General features: G+C 49.8%; 1 protein-coding gene across 2 annotated transcripts in view; it reads right to left on the bottom strand.

The window, feature by feature from the left end:
* Positions 1-1,983: 1,983 nt before the first annotated feature.
* Cog2 (component of oligomeric golgi complex 2) overlaps positions 1,984-24,711 on the bottom strand; it is a 31,242-nt gene continuing 8,514 nt past the window's right edge. Inside the window, exons 5-18 of one of the 2 annotated variants that reach the window (XR_001778485.1) lie at positions 23,991-24,094; positions 21,455-21,563; positions 20,599-20,778; positions 18,469-18,593; positions 16,083-16,209; positions 12,880-13,019; positions 11,042-11,103; positions 9,831-9,982; positions 8,690-8,863; positions 7,900-7,972; positions 7,299-7,488; positions 5,336-5,475; positions 3,642-3,825; positions 1,984-2,601 (exon numbers count right to left, since the gene is read on the bottom strand). Coding sequence is in view for 1 of the 2 variants with exons in the window: in NM_029746.3 (NP_084022.2) it covers positions 2,500-2,601; positions 3,642-3,825; positions 5,336-5,475; positions 7,299-7,441; positions 7,900-7,972; positions 8,690-8,863; positions 9,831-9,982; positions 11,042-11,103; positions 12,880-13,019; positions 16,083-16,209; positions 18,469-18,593; positions 20,599-20,778; positions 21,455-21,563; positions 23,991-24,094 (1,815 nt within the window). In the remaining variant the exon portion in view is untranslated. The remainder of the gene's footprint in view (positions 2,602-3,641; positions 3,826-5,335; positions 5,476-7,298; positions 7,489-7,899; positions 7,973-8,689; positions 8,864-9,830; positions 9,983-11,041; positions 11,104-12,879; positions 13,020-16,082; positions 16,210-18,468; positions 18,594-20,598; positions 20,779-21,454; positions 21,564-23,990; positions 24,095-24,711) is intronic. The other variant, NM_029746.3, reaches the window with a different exon arrangement.

Raw genomic sequence — 24,711 nt, 5'->3', positions numbered from 1 at the left:
TTCCCAGAAGATTTCACCTCAATGATGCTGGTCTCTTCTTAATCACCGCTAGTTTCTTAGCTCCAGCTAACCAGCATCAATAGTCCCAGTAATGCAAAGTTTTTGCTTTAGTAGTTCTGGTATCTTGTTAATCACAGCTGATTCTTCAGCCCCAGCTAACCAGAACTACAGAATCTTCACAATCAAAACAGCTGAAAAGAGTCTTTAATTTCCCCGCTGAAATTTCACAAGCCAGGCCTCCATCTTCTGCACTGTTCTCAACATTATCTTCCAAGCTCCTACACAACATCTGACAGAGCTCTTAACAACGGATGGATCTTCAAGCCCAAAGTTCCAAAGTCCTTCCACAGTCCTCCCCAAAACATGGTCAGGTTGTCACAGGAATACCCCACTATGCTGGTACCAATTTGTCTTAGTCAGGGTTTCTATTCCTGCACAAACAAGACCAAGAAGCAAGTTGGAGAGGAAAGGGTTTATTCGGCTTACACTTCCATACTGCTGTTCATCACCAAAGGAAGTCAGGACTGGAACTCAAGCAGGAAGCAGGAAGCTGATGCAGAGGCCATGGAGGGATGTTCCTTACTGGCTTGCTTCCCCTGGCTCGCTCAGCCTGCTCTCTTATAGAACCCAAGACTGCCAGCCCAGAGATGGTTCCACCCACAAGGGACCTTTCCTCCTTGATCACTAATTGAGAAAATGCCTTACAGTTGGATCTCATGGAGGCATTTCCTCAACTGAAGCTCCTTTCTCTGTGATAACTGCAGCTGTGTCAAGTTGACACAAAACCAGACAGTACAATGGAAGACAATAGTAGTGAATGGATATCCAGGCTCTGAGGTTGGTCCCTTAGGGTTAGTCCTTACTGAAGACCACCGTTCCCTACAGCAGCCAGGCTCATCATGAGTAGATTTGGTTGTTCCCCACTCCTCTTTATAGGGCTTGAGCCTGCACCATCCTGCTAATCCACCTGGTGTCAGTGTCCTGGTGGGACACAGCACAGCTGAGGTCTGCCTTGTGACTGAGCTAGAGGCCAGCACAAGTCCTGCTGCTCACAGAGACCTGCAATGCTTAGCATGGATGGCTCTCCCCAGCTTTGCTGGCTTGGCCCCTCAGTGCTCCATGGTCCTCCCAACAGAGCACAGCTTGAGCCACAGGTGGTAACGCACATGGAGTTTGAACTTCTGCCTCCACAACAGAATCACTTCTTCGCAACCAGCTGCCATATTCGTGGTCAATGAGAGCAGCTTAAGGTTAATAGGAGGGAGCTGGTGGGATGCGGGCCCCTGAATGACAGACTGGCCTCCTCCTTACAGCTCTCTTATACCAGGAAGCAGTGAACCGCATGGGAGACGGGTTTTGAGTGTGTATGTTGAAGCTGGGAAAATGTATAACCAACTTTAAATCTGTCTGAATAAAACTGACTCTCAACAGGGAAACTTTGGAAAAGGAGCTGTTTTGGGGAGCGAGACCCAAGTCTGGGACTGCTAGCTTTTGCCTGAACCTCCTGCTCTCAAGGACAGAAACATCCTGGGGAGGCTGGAATATAATGGTCTGGAGTCAGAGCCAACAGGGTAAGAGATTAGGCCTTTAGGGCTGAGGCCATTGTGTCCATTGAGTACACGGGCTGGCAGTTTGGGTTTGGAGCTATTTTGCCTGGGCTTAAATCCCACCTGCCGGCCACCTACCCATAGATGGGAAATCACAATGCCAGAGTTGGGCTGGGCACTTTCAGGGAGCAAGTGACAAAGCCATTGGACAAGGATAGGCAGGGCTCCTTGGGTATGAAACCGTGTGTGTTCAAGATGCAGCTTTGACCTCTCATGACTATCAACAGCACAGCTTCTTGGTAGAGTACCATTCTACCCACCTGAAGCAGCTAGAGGGAGACCTACAGAGACAGCATCCTCCCATCTGTGCCACAGGGAATGTGTGTCACTGAAGGCAGGCAAGAGGGCCACTGGGACTGGATACATAACTCACACATTTGCAGTAGGTACTTCTTTTATTTAGGAAATGAATCTTTACTGCCGGCTCTGGCTCTGACAGAGGTGCGGATTGGCAAGATTGGAAGTGCTACTCTTCTGTGCCCAGATGGACGGGCCACTTTGTAGCCTCTAAGGAGGCCCAGGGCTGACAGTATCTCCCAGGTCGGAGGGTTGGGGACAATCAAAGTTCTACTCTGCATTGGTGCATCCTGCCCAGTGCTTGCCCTGCAGGGCCAGGACAGCCCACCAGCCACACTTGTCGATTTACTTTTACCATATTGTAGACATCAGCTGGTCTACACTAAGATTTACAATAAAAATAAAACAATTTGTTCTGTAAACTAGAGCAAAAAGCTTTGAATGTCTTAAAAACTATCTTCCATACAATGGAAAGGCTTTTGGTTCTTTCTTGGTGAAAGATGGCCCATATAAGTGGGCGGAGGTACAGGCTGTTGCTGGGTGACCCGGAGGACAAGGGTTGCTTTCTTCCCTACTCCAGGTCCTGCCAGGATGCCTAGGGCTGTTCTGCAGCCGCCTGGTCCCTGGCAGCAAGGACGAGCTCCATGAGGGCTGGGAAGCTCTTGATGTCGCTGGTCTGCAAGCCCATCCTTTGTATCTGCAAAGGCCATGAGAATGAGTTGTCACTGTGATGAAATCTGACTGGGAAAGGAGGCTGCCATTAAAGCCAGGACAAACTGACCCTGCCCCACTAAGGCACAAAGTGTTCCCAAAGGAAGGAGGGAAAGGTTTTCTGTTAGCGCAAAGGGCTGGCTCGGTGCAAACCCGCATAGCGTGGGCCGCGCGCTTCATATTCTAAGGAGCTAGCCCACCATACTGGACTCTAGCCAGGGAAGGAGGCTCTTCTGTGGGCTTTAGAAAATGCTGGGAGAGAAAACCCACGTGCAGAGAATAAAAAAGAAAATTATTCTTTAGTTAGAGTTTCCCACAAAGCACAGCGAGCTCTCCTTTTTCTCAGCACCGTCTCAGAGAGCAAGGGACCAAGACACACAGCATGGCAGTGCTCTGTGCTATGGGGTGTCCCACCTGAGCAGCAGCAGGGACCGCATATCCCTACTTGCTCTGCCCTTGTCTTGCTTGGGAAAGACTTCGGATTCCTTATGGAATAAACATGGTGGCAGGTATCTGCAGGCTGTCTATCTCACTATCGTTTTTTGAGATTGGGTCTTACAATTCCACTTGTGGCAATCCCCCTGCCTAGGTGGCAGGGATAACAGGCTACGTATAGACCTGACTGTCAAGAAAGGCAGTTGCCTACATTTGTAAATGGTCGTACAGTGGATGTCACTACACCCTCATGGGAGGTTTACGAGCTGCCATCAGCCATCTACCATGATGTCAAAATCAGTGCTCTATATGGCACAGGACAGGAAGCTGCAGGCCCTGCCACTGGCTCAGGATTTCAGGCATCAAGGGCAGCTCTGTGGACAGCCTGAGCAAGTGCTGAAGCACCCAGGGAACCTGCTGTGGGGAGGGAGGGGACACTCGGGATCCCTCTGCCTTTTCTATTGTCTACTTCCTGGCACACACCCTTCTTCACAGCAAATTGGGCCTGACTCTTTTCTATCGATGGCCCTAGGGAGGTGACACCTCAGCTTTGCTAGCCTGGCCCTCAGAGCAGGCACATGCTCCTAGTACCTGTTCTCCCAGGTGCTCCACGTCCAGGGCCAGCTGCAGTCGGATCTTGTCGTCATCACTCATACCACCGCCGCTGGAGCTGACAGGGTTGGTGGCTGGGGATCTCCTGGCTTGTTTGAGGCGTTTCAGGCTTTCCTCCATCTTCTTCACTGAGTTCAGCACGTCTGACACAGTCTCAAAGTACCTTGGACACAAGATGGTAATGACAGGTTGGTAACAGACACTGGTGACACCATGTAGGAACTTGCTTTGTAAATAAGAGATTCTTTTTTGTTTTGTTTTGTTTTTTTGTTTTTTTTTTTTTTTTTTTTTTTTTTTTTTTGAGACAGGGTTTCTCTGTGTAGCCCTGGCTGTCCTGGAACTCACTTTGTACACCAGGCTGTCCTCGAACTCAGAAATCTGCCTGCCTCTGCCTCCTAAGTGCTGGGATTAAAGGCGTGCGCCACCACTGCCCGGTGTAAATAAGAGATTCTTAAGATGGCAGTCACATACAAAACAGCTCAACAGGAAAATGGGCTGTCATGTTTCCTAAGTCTCTAGCATGATGTTCCCCGAGAGTGCATGGGTGTCTGTCTAAAGCCCTAGTCCTGGGGCTGGGGAGAAGGCTCAATGGGTGAGGAGTTTGCTGTGCACACATGAGGACCTGGGTTCGGATCCCCAGCACCTCTGATGCCTGCCTGTAATCCTAGCACTGGGGTGCAGACAGGATAGTCACTGGGGTTTCTCCAGATGGCCAGCACAGTTGAATTCATGAGTTCGGGGCTCAGTGAGACCCTGTCTCAACTAGGTGGAGAATAATGGAAGAAGTCACCTTCGGCCTTCCATGTACATACAAATAAAAACGCTAGCTCTAAGTACAGGAACTGAGGGCCAGTGTCCTTTCCAGGTGCAGGACTCTCTATAGCACGTCAAGGCCAGTCAAGCATTCTGCCTCTTAAAGTACAAACATATCTCAGGATTTTCAACAAAGCTCACTTATTCCCAAACTTTCAGCATAACATTACAAATCAGTCACTTTCTTGCCTGGTTGACAAACTGACTGTGTGGCACTGGGAACTGATTTGCCTACAAAACCACGGGGTTAGGTACTGTTGTGTCTAAACTGACCCACACAGCAAGGTGGGGGTTCGGGGGTGAACTCAAAATGAAAACAAACCCTACTGTAAAACGGTGAGTAATAAACCAAGAGTAAAACAGAGCCACAAACCGCTTCCCTCTCTCCTGTGCGGGAGATGGAACCCAGGGCTGTGAGAGTGCTAGACAAACTCCACCAGGAGCCAAGAGGTGGCTAGGAAGACATCCAGTTAACTGTCCCTGCCGGGCCTTCTGCCCGACCTCACTTTACACGCACAGTCAGTCCTTCCTGCCCATCATCTAAGGGACCCGCCGGAGGATACTCTGTTACTGTGGTAATTCTACTGCACATTGGAATCTGCTGAGGAGAGGAAGCACCTGGCTGTGCTGAGCGGGGAGGGCAGTAAAGGTGCCCTCGGGGTTCAGGTTGGGGACTCACTGAGCCCAGGTCAGCCTGACTGCACTGCAGGTGGAGAGGGGGTGAGGGAGGGAGGGATTGGATCAAGTGCCTGCCCACACCTTGCCCATTTACAGCTGCAGTTTCTACAGGCAACCCAACGCTCCAGGAGCCCTTGCCCAGGGTGCAGACGGGCAGCTCTCCAGAGGCCACACTAACTTACCTGTGTGTGCTGTCCGACAGAGCTTCCTGCAGCCAGCTCTGCATCACTGCTGGCTGCACCTTGTCCCCATGTCCACTCTGAAGCTGGTACAGTGGCTTCAGTGCACTGTCTACATATGAAGAGGCTGTGCTGGGGACCTCCTGGAATGCCATTGTAAGCAGGAGTTAGGGACACAAGGAAATAAACAGTCACCATACCATTAATGTTCAGCAAATAGCTCCATCCCTCCCAGAAAGCAGCCAGAGGGCCACAGAAACCACCTGGGGGCATCAGTGTGCCAAGGAGACACCCCCCTGCCTCTGCTGCAGATTAGGCTGGATTCTGCAGCAGGATGCATAGGGCTAAGCCCTGACTCCTCCCACTAGGCAGATCCTATTTAAGGAGCAGGATGGCACGGAGGACTTGGTTCCTTGCCCTGTAGGTGAGGACTGCCCCAGGGCTCAGTGGGGGCTGATGTGCTGTGCATATTCACACAGACCACACAGAAGGAAGGAAGGCAGCTGGGAATGTGCCCAGGCCCCTCCCACCTAAGGGGGCTTCAGGTCCAACAAGAAACAGCAAAGCAGGATACTTTGTTACAAGTTAATGGTAATCTATTAATGGTGTTCTATTGCATATCTAGATCTGCTTGGTTGGCTTATTGGAGTCAGAGCCTGACTTTGCAGCTCTGGACGACATCAAATTTGTGATTCTCCTCTTAGCCTGCCAAGTGCGGGGACAGCGAGTGGTGTGACTACCACATAGGCTTTGCCAGTCCAAACTTTAACATGAGAGGGGACAGCTGGACAAGGTGGCTCACACTTGTAAGCCCAGCACTTAGAAGGCTCAGGCACAGGACTGCCATGAGCTTGAGGGTAACCTCAGCTACACAAACAATTCGAAGCTAGCCTGGGATACAGAGTAAAGCTCTGTTCTCAAGGTGACGGTAACAATGGCAAAAACAATGGTGATGGTGATGATGACGATGACGATAAATGAACAAGACGAAAGCCACCTCACACAAACTGTGGTCAGTGTAAGTCCAGCAGCAAGGAATCCCCTCCTGTACCTCCAAAAGTCTTGCAACAAATGGGAAATGCTAGCAGGAGCTGCTTAGCAACAAATGGGAAATGCTAGCAGGAGCTGCTTAGCACATACGCAAAGGGAAGGTCATGTGATCTCACTGCTATAGCTCCCGAGAGTCTCGGGTAAACAAAAAGGCAGTAAACTAAGTCTAGCACTTCACCATGACCGTGAAAGACAAGCAGAGGAAGAACCAATCACGAGAGAGCAGGAACGAGGAGAGAACATGGAGATGAGTGGAAGAGAACCCCGGTGGCTCTGCAAAGCCTCTGCAGCGCCAGCGAGCCTGTGCTCTCGGCAACGTGCACCCTGCCCCCTGGGCTACCTCACTGGCCGCTAACATATTCCCAGTGCATGCTTTCTAATGTGCTCACTAAGACAACAAGGGAACCCAGGTGTTCCCAATAAAGATTTGCAGGCGTAAGATGAATTAAAAATTGGGGGACTATATGGAGACAAAATAAAGTCTAAATGAGTAAGACTTAGAAACACCGTGAAATCGTTCCTTGGCGCTGGAAAGAAGACTCAGCAGCTAAGAATAGTTGCTGCTCTCGCGCAGGACCCAGGTTCCCAGTGTCTTAAAAAAGAAAGCACTTCCCCAGACAGGCGTGGTACTGCACATCTTTAATGGCAGCATTCAGAGGCAGAGAGGCAAGCAGATGTCTGTGGAATTGAGGCCATTCTGGTTTACAGAGTGAGTTCCAGATCAGTCAGGACTCACACACATACAAAAAGTAGTTTTCCTTAAAATCTAAAGCCCACAGGGCCAAGCACACACTGTGAGTTGAGCTTGCTCCTGACCCTCCCGAGTCCTGTGCCTCAGTCCACCCTGTGGTCTGACTGTGGTCCACATCTCCCTGGCCCTGCACACCACAGAGCTTTCTCCACAAGTGACACTGACCTTATTGGTCCTGCGGTAAAGCCTGGGGACCTCCAGGGCACTCTTGAGATAACTGAAGCAAGACTCACTCAGGTCCTGGACAATCCTGCTGCTCAGAGCCGGCACATGGGCAGACAAGGCACTCTGGGAGTCTTCCAGGGCCGCTGTGACACAGGGCAGTGGAATGAGTCACTGGTCCAGCTAGGGCGAGCTTCATTAAAATGTGACCATGGCGTTTAGAGTGTGCTAGCAAATCAGTTCATTAGTACAAAACAGCATTTCACTTACAGAAGTGAAATCAAAGAGCAAAACACTGAGACAGCTAAGGATTTACACTGGAGTCGAGGTGTTAGTCTAAACATCCCCGAGTCTACAGCCTCACACTTTACATTATTTTTTTTTCAAAAGATTTATTTATTTATTATATGTAAGTACACTGTAGCTGTCTTCAGACACTCCAGAAGAGGGAGTCAGATCTCGGATGGTTGTGAGCCACCATGTGGTTGCCAGGATTTGAACTCCGGACCTTCAGAAGAGCAGTCGGGTGCTCTTACCCATTGAGCCATCTCACCAGCCCCACGTTATTTCTTATTCAGAGTCTGCGTCTAAGTTCACTTCTTACCTGAGATAGACGAAAAATTCTTAAAGCCAATCATTTCGAGTTTCTGCTTGACCGTCTCCAGGAGGTCTGGAAGCTGAAACACATTTTGGACATTAGTTCCTTCTTTGAATCAGCACGAGCAGTCCTGCATCCACAACCTCAGACGTGAGTAACAAGTGTGGAAACCTAGGGCGGCGCTGTAGGTAAAGTCCTCACTGGCGGGCCAGGCTCTCACCACAGCAGCCACTGTGGGGCCGCTGGCTGCACGGCCACTGAAGGCAGAAAAGCAAAACCTCATTTTACAGCTCTCCATGACACCAGAACTGCTCACAGTAACTAGGCCATGTTCTCTCAGAACACACAATATATTTATGCAATCACACAAAATATAAACCGTGAAAAGCAAAATCTATTTGGAGGTGTAAACTTTATGTGTCCATAAAGTTCTCTAAATGCTGGGAGCAAAACAGGGGCCCAACAGAGAAAGTGGGTGGGGACTTTGATTGCATCAGCACTCTCAGACATCTGGGGCCCTGAAGTGAAGATGATTACAGGCCAGCCCACTGTAGGCCGCGCGCAAGCAGAGCTGAGCAGAGGAGGAAGAGCGGAGCCTGCTTATGCGGAGGGTCAGCTTTCTCCTGAGAGCAAGGAGCAGTGGGCACAGCTCGTGACAGCAGGGATCAGGACCCAGAGTGTGGCCCCCTCAGAGGCCACTGTGGAGGGAAACATCCCGTAGGACAGAATGTCCTCGTCGGCTGCACGGGGCCCGCCCACAGTTCACAGATCCAGTGTCCAGTGCAGCGAAGCTCACCCATTCCTGCAGCCTGCCCAGGTCTGAGACCACATACACCAGCTGAGTGCTAGAAATGGACGCGGCGCTTGCTTCTGAAGCATGGCTTCCTTGGTCTTCCGAAGGGTCTTTGCTGCCAGTCAAAGGCTTTTTAGTCTCCTTGGCACTCTCATTAGAAACGGGCCTGACAGAAAGCTGAAAAAGGATTTCAACGATCAAACACTCCCTCGGAGACACGGGGCATTTGTACATGCTCAGCAGCTCTGCACACACACAGGCTGCAGGGTACAGCATGTCTATCTCAGGCAGGTTGGGCCCTGCTGTTCTTAGAACTGTGTCTTCTGGGACAGCCAGTGGGGTAGGAAAGCCTGAGGAAGTCTGGGAGCAGAGTGGGTAAGGAGAGACACACCCCAACTTCCACAGAGCTCCCCCTCCTCCTGGCACCTCAGCTCACAGGTATATCTTCACCACAGCCACACGCCGAGGCCATTTTGCCAATTTACAAAGAACCAGAGACTCAAGTCCACAGGGCAAGGGGTGGCAGAGCTACACCGGACTGCAGCTGCCCTAAGCCTGCGCTCTGCTCCGGAGAGGATGGGCCTGCACTGCACTGACCTTTGTGGTGTGCTTCTTTTTAAAGACTGTCTCCCTGTTTCTAGACTTCTGCACTGTGAGGACTGGCTTGTGCATCTGTCACTGAGGGTGTCCCTGAGGTGGCTCTGAACACTGATGTCTGCAAGGACCTAAAGTTGTCGCTCAGCTCCTAGAGGCACCAACCTCCTGGGGACAAGAGCATGGGCTTCACGGTGTGCAGAGAGCTAACACACTGGCTGCAGAGGGTCAGGAGAGCCTAACATGCAGGTGACTACGTCTGCTTCGATGATCACCTCACTGTTTAAAACTTAAACCTATTTTTTTACTTTTATTTCTAATATTTCTCATTAAAATGAACATTTTATTTTCAGGGTGCTTTAGGAATCTGATTTTGAGAAAGTCACTAGGATGGGAATTCTCAGTAATTAACCCTGAGCATGTGGCCAGGTGCCCACTGCTGGATCTGACCCAACAGGACACTCTGGATGTCCTGTGTGTGTTTAGCCACAGCCCCTCCTGGTCCTCCCAGTGCTAGCTGGGTAGAGGAGGCTGCATGGTGCCCACTCACCTCACTGACAAACACAGAGAATCTGGCCAGAATCTGCAGCGTGAGCCTCCACAGACGGTGTGCCAACAAAGGTAGGAACATCTCATCGGACCAGCATTTGCCCAGGCTGATCCATGTTCTGTGAGAAGCCAAAAGGCAATACGGACTTCCAGCTGGAGAAAAAGCATGGACTGAGGGCACACTGTCCCGTTATGGCTGCCATCTAACTCTAGGCATTGGCACATAACTCAAAGTAAAGAACAGGGCATGCTGTGGACCTGCGGCCAACAGAGTTGCTAGAACAGCCCAAGGCCTCGGGTCTTCACTGTGATGTTTGGTAACTCACCTGACAGGTTCCAGGCATGGGAGTTAGCATCAAACACGATGCTCACCTGTCTTAACGGTGCTTTCTACCACACAGCACACGCAATGGCAATGGTGTGTGGCAGCGTGCAAGCTTGCATTTCAGTTTTTACTTTTCCCGACCTCAGTTTGGCTCCTACGCACACAGAGGAGGTCAATCCTTACAGATGGACAGAAGAGGCAGCTCCATGACTCAATGAGGGGTTTCAGGATAGACCTGGCTGTGTCATAGCCAGAGAACTTGGAACCTGTGTGCCTCAGAAATATTATGTATCTCAATGGCTACCAAGAATGGTGTCATGAGTCTCAACACCTGCAGCTGCCATCTGCCCAGAGCCCCAAGAAGCCTGGGCTGTGTTCCAACCGAGTCGTTCTTAGGAGGGGACAGGAGCATGCAGACCATGTGCTGCCTTCCCATAGCTGGGTTGGTGGCAGGAAGGAAGGTGAACTGCAGAGTCTACAGATAGCTGATTGAATGTACAGCCATTTCACACAAACGTGCCCAATCTCAAGAGCTGATCACAGAGTCTGGAGGGCACAGCGACCGCACACAGGAGCACAGCCCTGACATGTCGCACGCACCAGGAGGAAAAGGCCTGCTTGTAACTTTATAAAGCATCCTTTGCCACCATCTCTCTAAAGCAAGAAATTCAATGAACCAAGACTGCTTTCTATTTGTTGCATAAAAAAGTAAAATGTCTGAGAACTTAGCTTACTAGCAGAGTGCTTGCTTAGCATGTTATGGGGTCATGGTTTTTTGTTTTTTTAAGATGTTAAGCCAGTGTCCTTACTGCACAAATCCCTGTGTGGTGGGAAGAGGCAGGACTATGCTCAGACCTGGGACACCTGCTGTCTCCTGCCGAGCTTACCTGGGGCGTCCTCGAGCCCGTCTGTGAGGGCTGCTTCCAGGGATCCTGCCACTTCTCGGAACCTGAGGAAGAGGGAAATGGATCAGTGTCGGGTCGGAGGGTCTGCAGGATGCTTCTGCCCGCACAGCCTCCTCTCCTGCCCACTGACACTGGTGTTCTCAGGAGGTCCAGATGCCCTTCTCCTTTCTGCTGTATAAGAAATAAACTCCCAGACGAAGCCGCTGTCCTGCAGGGTTCTCTGCTATCTGCAGCTAGTCTCAATACACGCCATCCACGTCTTGCTGAGAGGATCCCCTGAGTTCCACTGTGTAGTAGCAGCTCAAGGCCACACAGCGTTATCTCTACCCCCCCCCCATGTCAGCAATACCACAGCAAGAAACGGCCCAAACTAAGACACAGAAAGCCGCTTGGCACCTGCCTTTGTCACCTGAGGAAGACCCCAAGTCCCCAGTCAACCGTGGGCTCACTATACACGCCCTTCATCCTCTGCAGATCTTCCTGCTGTAGCCTACACCCTGATGGTAGCCAGTCCCTGCGGCCAGCCACCCATCACACCTGGGTTTCACTAACAGAGGCAACATGTTTGACAACTGCCTGCTTTCGTGGGCACTGTTTCTAAGCTGCAGCCTCTGCACACTCTTGTCAGTTGCTAACTCCCTCAGCAATGGGGAATCCTGACTAATGTTCAGGATGAGTTCATCTCAGTGACACCTGAGAGTCATCTGTGGCAATGAGCTGAGCAGGTGCCAGGGAAGCCTACAACAGGCTGGTCTTGGCAACAGCAGAGGGAAGGCACAAAAGGAACATGAAGCAGAGAGAGAGGTGGCGAGAGCCTGAGGGAGCAGCCCAGGAAGCAGCATCCAAGTGCAAGGACAAGAGGAAGGGCTATGGGTGGTAGAGGTGCACGCCAGCCTCGAGGGCTCTGGCTCAGCCCACAGCATCTTTCAAAATCTACACAAAACACAGGAAAGCAGACTGATTCAGAGGCCAAGGTCCTGGCTGCCCTGTCCACAATGGGAAGGTGGAGCCACGTAAGAAGCCCAAGAGAGGACTTGTCATTGCTGTGGTCTTCAGTGGCCCAGAACATAGAACCCAACAGAGAGCATGAGGCTGGACAGGAAACCAGGTTTAGTTAGCAAACTTGGTAAAGGCACGAGACCCCAAGTTATGGGAATGCTTATGCCAGTTCACAGAAACCATGGGAACAGAGCCCTGACAGCTCACACTCCACAGAGCAGAGAGACATCTGCTGCTGAGCCAAGGAACGCAGCTCAGAGAGAAAGGTCCAGGCATAACTGCCTTACGGAGGCTAGCATCCTGCAAAGCTGCTGACCACCATGGTGAGCCCAGATCGGCCATGCTGTACCCTTCAGATACACTAGAGTGTCACCATCTGTGGTGTCACCGTCTGTGGAGCTCAGGAGAGGAAACATCCAGCTTTAACATTTGGCTTTGGGGAAAGACTCTACTCACATCTTTCCTTAAGCATCATGGTCTAAGGGGAAGCAAAAGCACCCTTACAAAATGGCCCCTGTGGCAGCCCAGTGCAGAGGGTGCTGCTTTCCTCTGCTCTAAGTACCAGACAGCAAGAAGCACATATGTGCTGTGGACGTGGAGCTCTGAGGAGGGACAGGGAGTAAAGATACCTAAGCCTCCACATCACGGATCCACGTCGCAGAAGGAACTGCAAACTGTACACTCACACGAATGTTGTCGCAGCATGTTCCCCTGTACAACCTGGAGCCGCCTGGGCCATGTGGGCACTTACTTTCCCCACCAGGGACTGAACACCTATTTTCCAATATCTGTGGAAGGGCAGGATTGGGTGAGTGACTGACCTTATCTGAAAGTAAACAGGCAGGTTCCACTTATTGCTGAAGTTGTGATAGGCAGGGTGTGCTCGAAGTCGCTTTACGCTGGCCTGGGATCCACACTGCCGCTCAAACCTCTGCACAAAGTCCATGCTCACAGTGTATTTCTAGAACAAGAACAAACGGTGGGATTTTCTCCATCAGCCAGGTAGACAGACAGTCGGGAGAACATGCTCCAGACTGCAGCTGAGACTGCAAGGCCACCACTGAACCAGGCAGGAGTGATTGTCCTCAGGGCAGCCTCCTGATAACTCCAACTTCCCCGTCCTTAGAGCTTCAGCCCTGACCACAGCGATGTGTGCTGTTGTGAGGGTGAGGTGTGAGGGAAAAGCCCATCTGAAGCCAGGTGTTCCTCTACAAGTCCAGTGCTTTCTAATAACACACACTGCTTCCCGGGCAGCCCTGACCCTCACACGGGATCACAGACAGATGACGTAGGAGGAGTCATCTCTCCCAGCAGAAGTCTTTTAAAAGGAAATGAGGAAAGAAAACCTAAGGAGGAGACACTGTGTGATTCCTGTGGATGAAAGACGACAGGACAGACGGACACACTAAACATAAGCACCGTCACCATGATAACCGCCCTTCCCCACAGGCACAGCTAGGAAACACAGCAAGCTGCACTTGGCTCCTGAGGGGTCGCCATTCTCTAAGTCCCAGGCTCCCTGTAAACTCTGCTGGACTTTCTCAGTTAGACAGGGCTCAATCCCATGACACCAAATTCCTAAACTTAGTTCCCGTCACACAGACAGGAACTTCACTGGAGACTAAGCCACAGATCTTCAATGTTTTTAGCTGGTTCAGGTAACTCTTACTCTCTGGGGGTGGTCAAGCTGTAAGGAGCCGAGACAAAGGCACCTGAACTATCTCTGGAGATAGCAAGGCTGAAGGAGTACAGAGGACCACGCTTTCAGAACAGTGGTGTGGACGTCAAGCCGGAGGCATTTCTTCAAGTGATAGAGACCCACAGAAAACGCAGCCACTAGCCCTGGGCCAGAGGCCTGCTAAGTCCTGGTATAAAATTTGGAGTTCAGGTTCTCTCAGAAAGGTTCCCTTCTGAGTCCAAACCTCTGCCGAGCCACCACGGTCCTTAAGAGTCTCTGAAGAACACAGCAAGATAGAAAGACCCCTGATTGGCTCACATCCACTGCTCCTTCACCCCACGCACAGTATCCAATCTAAAACACACCATTTCTAAAATCACAAGACCTGCTTACACAACTTATGGAAAACACAAGTCACCATATCATTCAATATTCTAAATGTAGGACAAACAGCACAGTGGACAGACGGGTTTCTCTGGTACAAGCTCCATACTTGCCTGAGCCAAATTTCCCGATAAGTTTCCTGTGCCTCTCCAGACAGTGGGAAACGCTAACATTAACCAGCAGATTAGTAAACTAACAGTACTGGAAACGACCATGGAGGTCATTAACAGCGAGCACTCAACACTCAGGAGAGGCCGTTCAGACACAACTGAAGAGACAGTCACTGCCCGGAAGGAAGGTCCCGAGCATCATGTGGAGTGAAGCAGCAGCCAAGGGGCCGAGGAGGAAACCAAAGCCTGGGGAGACGACACATGTGAACACTCCAGCATGGATGGAATTACTTGTCTTCACTCACACTTCAGAGTTTGACCTCTTAGCAAACTTTCTTCCCCAAGGAAAACCAAGGTCATTATGTGCAGACAGACAGACTGATTTTATTATCAAGACATGACATGTGCTGTCAGTAAGCCTTACTATGAAGCAGTGGTTCGCAATCTCCCTAATGCTGTGACCCTTTAATGGGGTCCCTCATGTTGTGGTGACCCCAGCCCTAAAATTATTTTGTTGCTACTTCATAAGTGCAATTTTGCTACTATTATGAACCACAGTGTAAATATCTGATATGCAGATTGTCTGATATGCGACCTCTGTTGAAAGGGTCACGACTCCCACAAACAGGTTGTGACCCCCAGGTTCAGAACTGCTGCTGTAGAGCTTTCAAAGGACTGCAATTAGGAAGAAGATAAAGCATGTGCTGACGTCCCCAGGGAGCACAGTCAGCAGCAGGAGGGAGGATTTGCAGTGATGACTCCGAACGCCAGGGAATGCCTAGTTTTAAACATCATACAGAAGTGGCAGAGCGTGACTTCCCCTATAAGTTTATTGAGTGAGGAGGGAGGACACAACTGCCTCTGTAGAAGGAAAAATCAGTACACAGGAGAAAATCCTCCAAAGCCTAGATTACTAAAGGGCAGGAAAAGAGGGAGAAAGAAAGGGGAGGGGAGGTGAAGCTGAGCAGAGAGGAGCAGAGTTACCCCACCACACCTTTAAAGCCACACAGCTAAAATAAATACTGCTTATGGGGAAAGAGCCCGCCAAACCAGGCTCCAGAACAAGCTTTCCCACACCAGGAGCTCTTACCAGGCCCACAGCTGAACTCTCATGTAAAACAACTGCACGGATACTGGCTTTGTGAAGTCTTAAGACTTTTTAAAGGAGTGTAGAAAGTGTTGTGGGTATCTACACACATGGCCTCTAGACTGAATTATGACTACAATCTAAGATGGGAATGTGGCTTGGAAGGACAGCTCAGCAGTTAACTGTGCATACAGCTCTCTTCTTTCTTTTTTAATGGGCATGGGTGTTTTGCCTGTATGTGTTCTATGCCACTTGCATGTCTGGCGCCTGAGGAAGGCAGAAGAGGCTTCAGATGCCCTGGCACTGGAGCTATAAGCAGTTGTGAGCCACTATGTGGGTGCTGGGAACCTAATCCTGCTCTCTGGAAGAGCAGCCAGTGTTCCTAACCACTGAGCCATCTCTCCAGTTCCCTGCATATGGTTCCTGTAGAGGGTCTGAGTTTGGTTCCCAGCACACACATCATGAGGCTGGCAATCTACTGTAAACCCCAGCTCCAGGGGACCTGACACTTTCTTCTGTGGACTGCACTTAAGCACATAGACCCATCTCCTCACACATACACATAAATAGAAATACAATCCTAAGATAAAATGAGAGCACTCTCATTCCTCCAAGTATCATATCCACACTTGAGAGAAGCAGTGTGTGTCTAATAAAAACACTCTGTCAACAATCACAGTTTTGCATTTCAGTAGCCTAAAACTACATCAATCAAACTGTGACTTTCCCGAGGCACAGGGTACCTTCCAAATCACAAGCCGTTACCTGGTGAAAGGCGTCTGGGTCCCCAGGGTTGAAGAGCGAGGGTAGCTTTTCCTCTAGGCCTCGAACTATTTCTGGCCACACAGAATTCACCAAGAAATCATAGCCAGGAACGATAGTGCCTTTCTCACTGTGGGACAAGGAGACAGGATTGGTTAGTGCCACCCCACCTCCAGTAGGATCTGTGTGACAAGTTCCACAGACTGAGGCAATTGACCTCCAGGAACCAGTTGTGGAACTCTTCGCTGGAGAAAAAAATATTGAGTCAGTTCTCATGGCAATCTATGTTTTCTTTTTTCTTATTCCTTTTCTTATTTACATGTTCCTGGTAGCCTAGGCCAAGATCTTAAGTGAGAACAATGGGTAAGAAACCATCCCTAAAGAAGGGGCCACTAACATGACCTTGTCCCTGGGGAAACCTACACTTTACATTCTAAATCATTTACAAAACTATTATGATAAAAACTTTCCCAACAATAAAATTTCGTATGGCTACACGTGTGTCATCTGAAGTGGATTTTGGTATATGGTCAAGAAAGCCTTAATTAGAAAGAATTAAAATAGTTTAAATTGATACATTGAAGATTTATAAAACATCAGGCACTAGATGGTAAGTAATAACTGACCATGGGGCTGGAAAGTTAGTTCAGTGGTTAAGAGCACTGACTGTTAAAGATTTATTAACCTGCTCCTGGGAACATGCCACTAGCCTTGGACGACAGCCCCCACTGAATACATCCTTTTAGAATTGTTATAGTTTATATCCTTTTAGAATTGTTATAGTTTGATGGTTTATAATGATGTTACCTGTTCTGTTTGTGATTCACTGAATACATGGTTTCAGAGTTGTAATGCTTGGATGATTTTTGTGCTTCACTGTGCCAAATGATTTTTGTTGGTATTTGTGATTGTCTCACTGGATATAGTTTCTAAGAGATGTAATGTTTGGTTTTTTAATGTATAAAACCCCCTGCTTGAGAGCTGCACAATACACTCAGATTCAAACTGCCTCTGTGTTTGTTTCTGTTTGTCACCGCCGAATCCTTACCCACCTAGCTTCAAGGACCCTCATTCCAGGGGCCCCATACCCGACTGGGGTGGTCTGTGGCAGGTTAGTTCACCCAACTTCTACTTTCTGCACTGTTTACTAAAAGAGCCTCAGCCTCATCTTATTTTAACTTTTTTTAAGACCATATTTTCTGTCTGGATTATTTCGATTTCACTCTGGGTCTCAGTGTTACACTGACCCTGACATCCCCACCCACCCTTCCCCCCCTTCCCAACCCTGTCAGATACAACTCTCCTACTCACAGGCCACCACCCAGACTCTTAGCTTGGGAAACAGCAGCTGTAAGCTAATAGTGCCACAGGTCAGCTCTCTCAGCACTCAGAGGGCAGAGATAGAAGAGTTACACACTCAAGGCCAGCCGGGGCCACAAAACAAGACTGGGTATTAAAACCAGCAGCCTTAGACTACAGGAAGTAACATCTGCATTCAAGTAGTTTCCTGCAAGGTATGGAGGGAGGGTCACTAACTTACCTGTGCTTGGAAGGACTCAGCTCTGAAATTCTGTACCTTTCATGTCAAATCTCGGTCCCAACCCTGATGTGAGAAGACACTAAGCCAGTCTGCGTGCTTTGCTCTGTGGTGTCCTTCAGAGCTGCTGGTTTTCCAGTTCGAAAACTCAGAACCAAGTTCAGAGCACACACTCAGGCTCACAAAGAGGACTTATATCCATAAGATATAAGTCGGAGGGACCAAACAGCTAAGGCCTCCTCAACTGTGCCAAGGAGGCTGCCCCGTCCCCATGAGCACTTTGAAGTCCTGAGAACCAGGAGAAGGCTCAGTATGCTGGTCTGAGAAAGTCTAGAGCTGAAACCAAGAGGCCTGGAGCCTAGAGCCTGCTCAAGGTGCTCCTGAGTCAGCCCAGGGAGCCGTCAGCTGGCAATGGTTAAAGCGAACCAGTATTTATTGAAGAACAGAAACTGACCAAAGGGAGAACTGAGGACAACCTGAGGTGACCTGTGGACACTGGGGCAGCTGGATGGTAGGTAGGAGTGATGCCTGCCATGGACATGGCTCTGGGTTTAAGCTCAGCACACAAAACCAGAAAACTGTTCTGTATACAGAATGGGATGTGGGCCATGAAAGAATGAACTCTCAGTTTAAACTGGACTTGGGAGGAAGGCAGCTGAGCAAAGGAATGTGGAGGGGCGTGGATGGAGGGGCGTGGATGGAGGGGCGTGGAGACTCCATCCAGAGATGGCCTGAGCCCTGGCTTTGTCCTGCACTTGAGCTCAGACCTGCTTTCCAGCCAGCAGGGCAGGAACAGCAACACACAGGACCTGCTCACTGAGGGTGCAGCTCAGGCTGAGGCCTTTAGCTCACCTTGACACAGCTCCTCCTGTGACTTCCCGGAGAAGGCGGCAGTGGTGAGGGACAAATTCCAGAAGCTTGTTGTACATGAGCTGAAGGCTACTGGGGTGAGACTCAACGAACTGCTCGACGATTACCTACAGACAGACAAACGGGAACTGCTCGACATCACCTACAGACAGACAAACGGAAACTGCTCGACATCACCTACAGACAGACAAATTGGAATTGCTCAACATCACCTACAGACAAACGGGAACTGCTCAACAATGGCATTTAAAAGGGAACCAGGAGCCAGGCACTACAGAAGTGAGAAGAACACTCAGGCGCTCTCTGTTTAGATGTTATTGTTTGCTTGGTTTTGTTTTCTATTTATGTATTTATTTATATATTTTATGTATGTGAATACACTGTTGCTCTCTTCAGAAACACCAGAAGAGGCATCAGATCCTATTACAGATGGCTGTGAGCCACAATGTGGTTGCTGGGAGTTGAATTCTGGAAGAGCAGTCAGTGCTCTTAACGGCTGAGCCATCTCTCCAGCCCTTGTTTTTGTTTTTTAAGACTCTCACTGTATAGCTAGTCTGGAACTCATTAAGGAAATCAGGCTGGCCTCAACCTCACAGAGATCTGCCTGCCCCTGCCTGCCCAGAGCTGGTAGATTAGAGGTGTGGATCCTCACATGCAGGTCAGCTGTATATTTTCTAAACAGAAACACTACACTGGTCACATTCAGAACCAGTTGCTATGTTTACCCATAGCTCTGACTTGAAGTAGTGAAGGAGAAGGCTAGGTGGCAGAGACCGGCCTGAAGTTGGAAAATCTGCTTCCCCCAGAACAGGCCTAGGTCAGAGCAAGGGCCCATTTCAGTTCCTCAAAGCCTGACTGACCCTGGCCTCTCCTGTCAATACTGGGCTTAGGACAGGGTCTGAGGCAGACAAATAAAATATATTTCATGTGTTATTTTATTTTTGGTTATAAGACTGAAACTTATAACAAAAATCCATTAAGTTTTAAAAGATAGGAGGCCGTAAGTTACTCGGTGGTATCTGTAAATGAGAAATGTTACCCACAGTTCATGTCTGAGTGCTCAGTTCTCAGAGGCAGAGCCTTATAGAGGACATACTTCACCGTGGGCATCCTTTGAGGGTTACAGCCTTACGCTACCTCCTGATCTTTGCCTGCTCTTTGCCTCCTGTCTGGATAAAAATTCGAGCAGCCATCTTCCCACTCTTGTCAGCATGCCTTGCCCGCTCTGCCTTTACCAACTCTGTCCCCCCTGGAAATGTACATTAAAACAGTTCCTTATTCCTAAGTTAATTTTGATCATGGTGTTTTACCATAGCAACAGAAAGCAAACTAGTGTCCTCGGTATGCCACACACTCTGAGTGCTTCTTTAAGCCAGCACTCAGCTTGTATCTGTAGCTGAGAGGTCCCACTTACTGACAAACACCAGCACAGTTTGTTCTCTTCCCTCCACATACAGCTACAGAGTGTAACCAGGTAAGAACACGGGAAACTGAAAACTCGTTCTAGTAGTTCTAAGGTTGCCCAGGATTAAAATTAATCTCTTTACTTACTGACAAATGTGTACAGTGTCAGGCTGGAGATGCTGACAGATGCTGACAGTCCCCAGCAGGACACACAATCCCCACCAAAAGCTGGTCCAACAGGCCAAGTCCTTTACCTCTGATCATCCCCACCTTCCCAGCCCCACAATTCCTCCCCGTTTCTCAAGCCTTGACCAATGTCTTCTGTTCCCTGAGGAGCGGTGGGCAATTATCCTACTCATCCCTCGTATGCCTCACTTCTCTGGAGCCTGCCAGTGCTCTATCAGCCATTAGTAGTTAGTTAGTAGCGCTTAGTCTGGTCCACCAATAGGACTGATGGTTAAATTGTTTTCTAGTGACTTAATTGGTTGTCTAGCTCACCATGTTAACAGAGCTAACATGTCCTGACCCTGGCCTTCTCTCTGGGTGGAACTAACAGCAGAGCTGAAGGCATCTCCAGGCTGTACCAGGAACATCCATCAGAGTGCATTCAGTCCCAGCTGTAACTAACTGTGAGCAGGACCCTCTCAGACACGTGCTCCTTGCATCTCTGGTGTACCCAGCTCTGCCCCTTACACCTGCAACACAGACCTCATTGACATATGGCTTCACCAGGACTTGGCCCACCAGAGCTTCTGCATCCTGTGTCTTATCAATGGTGGCATAGGTGCGCAGGCAGTGCCGGACGATGTCCACATCTGAGGTCTGCAAACCTTCCAGCAGGAGGCCTTCCAGAGACTGCTGCAACATGGCTGTGATGCCAGCTATACGCTGCGGGAACATCAGAAAGCTCACACTCATGGCTCCCAAACTCCAAAGGGCTGTACACACCCTGATGCGTAAGCTCACAGAGGCAGCATGTGGACAATTAAGGGGAAACCCTGCCTGGGGTACCAGCCAATCTCCTCCCATGACCTGTTCGCCAAGTAGATCACTGGCTGGAAGAATTTATGGAGAGACTGTCAGAATGAGAAATGTTACTTTCTCTGAAGTTATGAGGTGAATTAGTTTCTGACAGACATTATAGACTTAAAGAGTTCGGCTCAGTGCCCTCACTGCGTGACTTACACTAACTCTAGCTCCAGGAGTCTTAAAACCTTCTTCTGGAATCTATGGACATCTGTAGACATGCAAACACACCCACACCCACACCCACGCTAAATGGTTAAAAAAAAAGATCAGTCTAGGTCTTTGGGAAAACTCAACATTAACTGTGCCATATGGTGTCAGATTTAGAGTGCTACCCCTACAACTTGGAGCATGAGACTTAGTCTTTTCACAAAATCTGTAGGGATTGACACTTGGAAAAATAGAAGTTTCAAAGCCAAAACCCAAGCCTGGGGTCAACATCCTGTAACTCAGAATCAGTGCCAGGCGCACTGCGAGATAAGACCAGGCTGAGATTCTCTGCAACCCACAGCCCAGTCCCCACCCCACTGGCACTTACAGGTCTCACTTTGTCCAAAAGGGGCATGCCCTTGCTCTGCACAGCATGAAACTGAAGCTGGTTAAACTCTGTGGCAATTCTCTCCAAAACCTGTCCGGTCAGGAGTGGGCTGGGAGAGACAAGCAGAGAATACAGCTGCAAAGGTGTTCACTTTGAGGTGAGGACGTGGCAGCTGCCTGCCGTGTGAGTTCAAACCACAGTGCTCAGCTCTGAGACAGTGGTGCTCAGCTCTGAGACAGTGGTGCTCAGCTTTGAGACAGTGGCCACCTTGCCACAAGGTCAAAATCAATCTTTGTGCCATCTCTGTCTCCTCCCAATGGACATGCCCCGACCACTCCAGTCGCAGTGGGCCAGTGCTAATGTGCACGTGACTGGTGCTGCTGAGCTTTGTACCTCAGGGCTGCCAGCTAAGTTCACAGGGTGCCATGTCCCATCACCTCTCTCCAGAGCCACCCCTCCAAGGCCTGCTCCCATCTGCTCTCGCTGCCTCTGTTCTGAATGCATGTCACTGCTTCTGTGACCTCTCAACCTTCTCTTCTTGTTACCCACATAACTCCCTGCTTCTAAACTACCTCTGATACTTCTTAAACCCCTAATACTTTTGTCATTTTAGTGAAGATGGCCTTCTAGTAGCAATAAATAAAGCCCCTGAAATACCTTTCAATTTCAGTAACTGCTTAAAGTCATGTGACCACAGCTAAAGGAGCACTCTGCATGCTGCAGGTCCTATAGAAGGCATTCAGCCAGCGTCTGGCACAACATACCTGTGAGCACCAGCCCCCTGACACATGCTATAAGCACCAATGCCATCCATCTGAGGAGGGGGAGAGCAGCCAGGGAAAAGTGTGGTTTATTGGAGGAGCTGAGCTAGGAAAAACGTCCCTAGCAAAAGGACATGGGAAACAGCACAGTGAGGCCATTGGACAGCCTGACCCTGGACTGTGCCATGAATGCTAGTTCAGCACGAGGAGAAAGGCTGCCCGAAGATGCTCCTGTCTGTCTTCAGTGTCTCAGAAGATGCTCCTGTTTTCAGTGTCTGCAGCTCTTCTCTGGGAGCCTGGATTGCTCCTGTCTAGTGTCTAAATACCTCTCAGCCTAACTGTTCACTAACATGACCTTGCCTTCCCTCTGTGACAATGACAAGTGATGATCTGAGCTATGCAAACTTCCAAAGGTGACACAGAGTGAGGCAGGCACAATGTCACAGGTATAGTTACCAGGAAACCTACTCTTGCCTAGGGGCACTGCCTGGCACCTTTATTGGGAACCTGCCAGCAAGTGGCACTGGTCATGAGGACCAGACCCTGATGCCAGGGACCCAACAATTAGGCAGGAAAGGACTCAAGTCAACCGACAGCCTCTGTTCCTGCTGGCGGGAAGGCTGGTCTGCAACAGGAAGGGGAGCCAGGGGAGGCCGTCTGTGGTGACTTCTGTCTGTCTGCACATTCCCATTCAGAACTGCATGAAGCTTTCCAGAGCAGGAGAGACCAACAGGCTCTCAGAGACAGACGGAATGTCACCAAGCCCCACACTTTAAGCTTTTCCTTCCCAGTGCTCAGAGTCACAGCAGCTTGCCTTGCCTTGTGCATCTCCTGTGAACTGGGCAGTCATGGGGAGGGGAGAATGAAAGAGGCCCCGAGGAAGGACAGGCCTGGACACTGGGCTCAAGGCCAGACCCGCTGCTGTCACGCAGCCACAGCAGGGTCCAGGAACTCTGGAGAACTGTGTCATGAAGGGAGACCTGGGGGGTTTGAATTCACAGACTGACAGGGTGGGAGGCCAGGCCTAAATCTGGCAGGGAGGAGAAAGTAAGAGGAGGCAGATGCAGCCGTGACACAGCATCAGCCCGCAGTGCCAGCCTCGTGCACAGTGGGAGTCTGCTCCTCCACGACTCCAAGCTGGCACCAGGGTGGAGCAGGCAGTTCTAGAGATGAGAGAAGGAAAGGGGAAAGAGCTGTTTCACCCTGGAGACCAATGAAGGACAGAGCACTAGCTTCCTGGGATGAGGGAGGAAGGCACGGGTGGAGTTCTTCTGCTTTGGGTAGAGTGAGGAGAAACACAGCGTCCATGTCTCCTCCACGAGTGCACTGTCTGAGGAGCCACTACAGCCTCGGCGGGTCACGCTCATCCCAGTCTGAGGCTGGAAGAGCAGCAGACAGTTCAGTGTCCCTTGAAGGTCACAGAGGCCTCCCAGGGTGTGTGCTACGGGCAGAGTTCCGAGACTGTGCCGTGGACTCAGCAGGGATGTCGGGAAGGGCAGGAGAACAGGTGTCCAGGAAGGAGGCTGGGGGATGGGGTCAGTGCCGACAGAGGGCAGCCTGGGAAGGACTGTCCCCGTGCTGCAGCACAGGCAGAGCAAAGTCAACGCCACTGTCCCCTCAGCCTGGCATCCACAAATGCTGGCCTCACAGGCACGTGCCACCACACCTGGCTGAGCCGCTTTTAAACTAGACTCAGATTTTCTCTATTTTCCAGCAACAAGTCCCACTCAAATAAGTTTTAGACTGGATGTGAAGTTCTCAGCAAAGACACTTACCTGCTTGCTTCTTGTGAAGATACATCTTTAGAACTTTGAGAGTTTAAGATTTTCTCAATTTTCTCAACCGATCGAATAACTTGTATAAGTCTCAACACACTCATCTATAAAAGGACGTCAAGCAAAAAACAAACCAAAATGGAACACTTATCAGGCTGCTGAGTCTTAATTAGCTCCTTTCCTCATTTTAACAAAGGAGAGGCAAAGGTCGGTCAATATTATACATTTTAAATATTCTTGCGTAATCCTCAATTCCCAAGGATATAAATTCTGGCTTTCCTATAGTGAATTTAAAAATTCTATCATAGTTAAATGGCACAAAATAAGATGGCAAGCTGTCTTGCCAGCCCTTATATTTATTTTCTTAAAATGCATTTCCACGTTTTAGTTTCCAGTAAATACACATCTTTCTTTAACCACATGAGCACGGTAACCTACATCCTCAAGTGCCAGGTCAATAAACACACTTACTACTGACAAAAAACGTCCATAGCGGGACTGAGGGGACACAGGGTTCACCATAGCGGGGCAGAGGGGACTCAGGGTTCACAAGGTGACACCCAGGAGGACGAGCTGCTGGCAGACCTGAGCTCCCACTCTCACAGTGCACAGGGACCCACTCCGTGCTGGGGACACACGGCATGCTGAGCAGAGCTTCACTATTACTACCTAACTTACTTAAGCTACGTCTGCAACGCCTTCTTACTTCAGTAAGTCCCGA

Source organism: Mus musculus, chromosome 8, assembly GCF_000001635.26.
Source record: "Mus musculus strain C57BL/6J chromosome 8, GRCm38.p6 C57BL/6J".
Classification (NCBI taxonomy): Eukaryota; Metazoa; Chordata; class Mammalia; order Rodentia; family Muridae; genus Mus; species Mus musculus.
The sequence above is the reverse complement of the archived record's forward strand: the minus strand, read 5'-3'. Positions and strand labels throughout refer to the sequence as shown.